Source organism: Scylla paramamosain, chromosome 41, assembly GCF_035594125.1.
Source record: "Scylla paramamosain isolate STU-SP2022 chromosome 41, ASM3559412v1, whole genome shotgun sequence".
Lineage (NCBI taxonomy): Eukaryota > Metazoa > Arthropoda > Malacostraca > Decapoda > Portunidae > Scylla > Scylla paramamosain.
The window spans coordinates 8,219,467-8,224,466 of NC_087191.1; the positions used below are offsets into that span (position 1 = coordinate 8,219,467).

Sequence of the window (5,000 nt, forward strand, 5' to 3'; positions counted from 1 at the left end):
GTGATGACAGTGATAGTGACATGATAATAATGTTGACAGGCATGTTATTTAGCCTTACGATAATGACACACACAACAACAACAGTGACAGTGACAATGACAGTGATAATGAAGGGGTGATATAATGAACAACAGATAAAAGGTCAGATAATTAGCAGGAATGAAGGTCAGCAGTAATAACATAATGACAGCTAACAATGGGAGGGGTGATTAGATGCGCGGAGGTCGTTAGTGGTGCCTTGGGATAACTAGCGTCATCTCCATGCAATAAGAGAACCGTACAGCGACTAACGGCCAGGCAATCTATAATCTGTATGCAATGATAGGGTCAGTTAATTAGTATTCTATCACAGCCTGTAGTTTATGTGCGAGTTGGTGTTTCAGATGAGAGTGTGGATAAGATAAGGAGTGTGTGTGTGTGTGTGTGTGTGTGACTGTTAGTTTATTGCTATTTAGATTGTTCGGTTCAGTTTTAAGGCTTTGTATGTTATCTAGCTTAATTAGTATTCTCAGTAATCTCTAGTGACTTATGTGCAATTCAGTATTTAAAAGAGATGTGTTGATAAGATTTGGGGTTTGCGTGTGGTGTTTGTTGCTTTGTTTATGTGAATTGTTTTGTTTTAAGGTTGTGTTTTTTTTTCTCTCTGTTTTCTCGTTTAATCAGTATTCTATCACAGCCTCCAGTAAAGTGTGTGTGATTTGGTGTTTTAGAAGGTGTTGATAAGATAAAGGATGTGTGTGGTGTCTGCTAGTTTATTTATGTGTATTGTTTTGTGTTAAGAATGTGTTTTTTTTCTGTTTTCTGTGTTTCTATGTTTTCTTGTGTGTAATTCAGTATTTCAGACTAGACGGGTTGGTAAGATAAGATATGTGTGTGTGTGTGTGTGTGTGTGTGTGTGTGTGTGTGTGTGTGTGTGTGTGTGTGTGTTTGTTGGTATACTTATATGTAGAATGTTTTGTTACAAGGGTTTTCTATGTTTTCTAGCTTAATCAGTATTCTCAGTAACCTCTAGTGACTTACGTGTGATTCAGTATTTTGGATGAGTGGACAAGATATGGAGTTAGTTAATCAATATTCTATCATAACCTTCTGTAACTTATGTGTGATTATCAGTACGAGTATTTCAGACACAAGATGCATTGATAAGGTATAACAAACAGAACATTTCTTTTTCATCACACCCACAAAGTATACCAAGACATTTTATTTTTTTGTCTCACACTTGTAAACCACACAAAGGCATTTATTTTTGCACTGCACCACCAATTACATATTAAACTGGCAAAGCACTGAAGGCCAATCCCTTTTTCTTTCTTGTTAGCAGTTGTAAAGATTTCCCACGATGCTTTTAAGGCAGTGAATATATTACATCGCTTGAAAGGTAACCTGTGCTTTCAATTAACAATGAGGTAAGTTCACAGGTGTTCAAATTAATTGGTATGACTAGTGTATAGATGTTTGTCTTATTGATGTTCCTATGCACGTTTGTATTAGTCACAACAACAGTCAAGGCTGAGAAAAACAAAATGCATATTGCTGTGAAGGGATTAAGGACTGTGAGAGCTTAACCTGTGCTTTTAAATAACAAAGGGAATATGTATATAAAACTGAGAATGCATGAATAGTGTATACATGTTTGTATTTTGATGATGTAAAGTTAATAGGTGTATGAATGCACAGGAATGACTGGTGTAATGATGTTTGTATCTTTCACAGTCCTATGTACTCTGTTAATCCTCTGAATGCCACTTGTTACAACTTTCCCTAATTACCAATCACTCTGAGACATCTTTACTTGTTCTACAGCCACATCCAATCTTTGAACTGGGAAGAAATTGCAATATGTATTCTTTTCATCCACAACTTTCTTACAGATGTTTATAACGACTTGATGCATTGCTTCTGCTGCTACTAATTTTGTGTCACAGTGAGATGGTTAATATTAATGGTAAAAACAGTTAAGATTACCCAAAAACTCACTTGAGTCTTCATTATCATCTTGACCTCACATTGGACTTTTAATATCATGGTACAACTTCATAATTTCTAGACACCACTGGCAGCTGGAGTGAAGGAGGGCCTCATCAAAGCCTTGTATAGTGAGTGCAGCTGTATTCCCACTGATCTAGGGTACCCTGGTGAAGTAATCTCTCCAACTGTCATTTGCAGGTAAGGTTAATTAAGTTGTGATGAAGGTTTTCAGATATTAATCCTGAAATTACCAAGTCTTCTTCTTGAGCTTAGTACAGGTTATGCTCGGTTAGGTTAAGTTAGATTACATTAGGTTAGGCAGGTAGAGTTAAGATAGAGAAAGAACAGCAAGATTCACCAATTTTTCAATTGCCTTTTTCTTTTCTTAATATCTACACCCTCCTATCTATCATCACTTCCTTAAAAGAATGTAAGAAAAATAAAATATAAAGAAAGGAAGGAAGGAAAGAAATACAAAAAAAGACAATAGAGAAAAGGAAGAAGGAAGGAAGGAAGGAAGGAAGGAAGGATGGAAGGAAGAAAAGGAAGGAAAGAAGGAAAACAAGAAAGAAGAAAAACCAGGAATAAAAGGTATGGAAAACATACAAAATAAGACTGCTGGTTCTAGCTCAAGTGTGTGTGTGTGTGTGTGTGTGTGTGTGTGTGTGTGTGTGTGTGTGTGTGTGTGTGTGTGTGTGTGTGTGTGTGTCAAGTAAAGGTTAGATAAAAAAAAATAAATAAGTAAATAAAAAAGAGAGACCATACAATGAAAATATAACAATAGATTAGAGAAGAAACAAAGATACTGACAAGGAGTGTAAGAATCTAGTGGTTCGTGTGTGTGTGTGTGTGTGTGTGTGTGTGTGTGTGTGTGTGTGTGTGTGTGTGTGTGTGTGTGTGTGTGTGTGTGTGTGTGTGATGCTGGTTGCCCGCGCAGTGCCACTCAAGGCAGAACCAGCGGAAGCTCCCGCACCGCCCCCCTCCTCCTCCGCTGCAGTGCCCGTGCCCAGTACAAGCGGTAATAGAAGGGGATAGAACCACACTTTTTTTTAGCCTGGCAATAAGGGAAAAAAAGAAAAGGTCCACCTACCCACTCACCGAGCCCACTTGCACCTTGCCGGGCGGGTTTGTTACGCTCACCCCTCAAACGATAACTATACAAATCAAGACTGCAAATTCATGGAAAAAAAAAAAAAAAGGGAAAGACAACAGGAAACAATATTATAAAAAAAAGAGAGAATGCAGAATTGAGGCGAAAAACCTAACGGGTCGAAGAGTAAAAAATGACAACAGAAAATAAAATAAAACAATAGAGTAAGGGAGAAACATACATATTGCGAAGCAGCGGCGGGAGGTTCCGGGTCGAAGTCAGCAGTAAAGGCATCGATCTCAGCCAGCACAGCATCGATAGCCGCCGTGTCCACCGCCCCGCCCCCCTCGCCCCTGCTGATGGCCATGGCTCTTGCGTCACCACCACCCACTTGTTATCCACCCAACACACGCTCCCCCTCTCCAATTACACCGCTGGAATATAAGGCCACACTAATGCTGCAGCCAGTCACTCACTCACACTTGGCTGCGTCGCGGGGTTGTGTGGGTATGGTGCTTTGAATGAGGTCATTTTTGTTTCGTCTTTGGAGGAGTTTCTAGTTACCCTTACGGTTCAGTTTTTGTTTTCTGTTGAGGGTTTGGTTAATACAACACGATGCTAGAATGTGAAATAAATGAATTAATCGTAAATAAGGTGCCTTTCGTTGTATTGGTTTCTAGAGTATTTTGGTTTCTAATTAGAGACTTTTCCAGTTTCAAGCAATTTTCAGATGGTTTCTTTTAATTACCTTCCTTATTTTTGGTTTCTTATAATCAATATTCCATTCACGTTTCAAGCAAAGTTTTTGATCTGGTCTGTTTATTATTATTCTTTTCAAGCTTTGGTTTCTAATTCCTGACAGTTTCAAGCAGTCTTCATACGTTTTCCTTACAGTTCACCACTTTCTTTTCATTACGAGGTATCACTTGCCTATTACAATACAAACAGGAACACGGGAGATGAAGGAGGAGGAAAATCCGGGAGAGGGAGAGCGGAGGACAGGGCTGTAATCTCATTAAGTAAGCCACCCTCCTCCACTCCTCCACCCGGGTAGCAACAGGCACTCGGTCACTACACCTCCACTTCCCTCCACCTCTCAAACAGCCTGAGGAGAGGAGTGTAAGTGTGTGTAAGTGCGCGTATGTGTATGTAGAGTCCAGCCAGGCGCGTAACGGTACTTGTAATGGACACTGTGGTCTGGTCACGGTAGCTGGCAGTGAGTGCTTGTGAAATGGAGTCACGTACACACGCTCATCACACTCCTTCCTTCCTTCTTTCACCTCCACGCCTGCTACACTTCACTTTTCTGTTACCCCGAGCGTTACTTTGAGGTATCTGGGATATGACGAGGCTTCGTGAGGGTACAGTGGGCTAACCTGCCTGCCAGCGTGGAGCTAAACCTACTACTACTAACTACGACCATTCCCTCCGCCTCCTCCCCGCGTCCTTGCCAGCAGGCCCCAACATCGCCATTTCACTGCCATTTTGCGTTCTAACCCACACACGCCTACACCACTCCCCCATATCATCCATCTTAGCACTACATGTCATATTTTCACCGAGCTGATCGTACTGTGGTGAAATTGAGGCCGAGATGTTGGTGTGAGGCGCGAAAAATGAGGGTTATAATAGCAGAAGGAGGCAACCCGCGGCCCTGTGACGGCGTGTGACGTCACGAAAGTGGCGGCAGGCTGGTGCACAGCTGACTGACTCACGATCCTCGCCTCTCTGCCTCCTCCTCCTCCTCCTCCTCTTCACTCTACTATAGTTGTAAGATCAGTAGATATTTTCGCTTTACAATCTTGTTACTATGTACTCTATCTCCTCCTCTTCTTCCTCTTCTTCAATCGTAGTAGTTGTAGTAGTAAGATCAATAGAAATCTTCGCTTTACGATTTCTTCTATCAACTTTTTTCGTGTTTTATCTCAACTTGTCTCGT

General features: G+C 40.9%; 1 protein-coding gene across 10 annotated transcripts in view; it reads right to left on the bottom strand.

Annotated features, from left to right (window-relative positions):
• Positions 1 to 5,000, bottom strand: part of LOC135092922 (abnormal cell migration protein 10-like) — a 148,846-nt gene that overhangs the window by 25,506 nt on the left and 118,340 nt on the right. Inside the window, exons 1-2 of one of the 10 annotated variants that reach the window (XM_063991718.1) lie at positions 4,438 to 4,510; positions 3,303 to 3,679 (exon numbers count right to left, since the gene is read on the bottom strand). The exons of 6 other annotated variants lie outside the window; for them this stretch is intronic. In XM_063991718.1, the coding sequence (XP_063847788.1) occupies positions 3,303 to 3,428 (126 nt within the window). In that variant the 5' untranslated portion in view covers positions 3,429 to 3,679; positions 4,438 to 4,510. Of the gene's footprint in view, positions 1 to 3,302; positions 4,511 to 5,000 lie in introns of those variants that run through there. 3 more of the 10 variants (XM_063991719.1, XM_063991717.1, XM_063991716.1) reach the window with 3 other exon arrangements.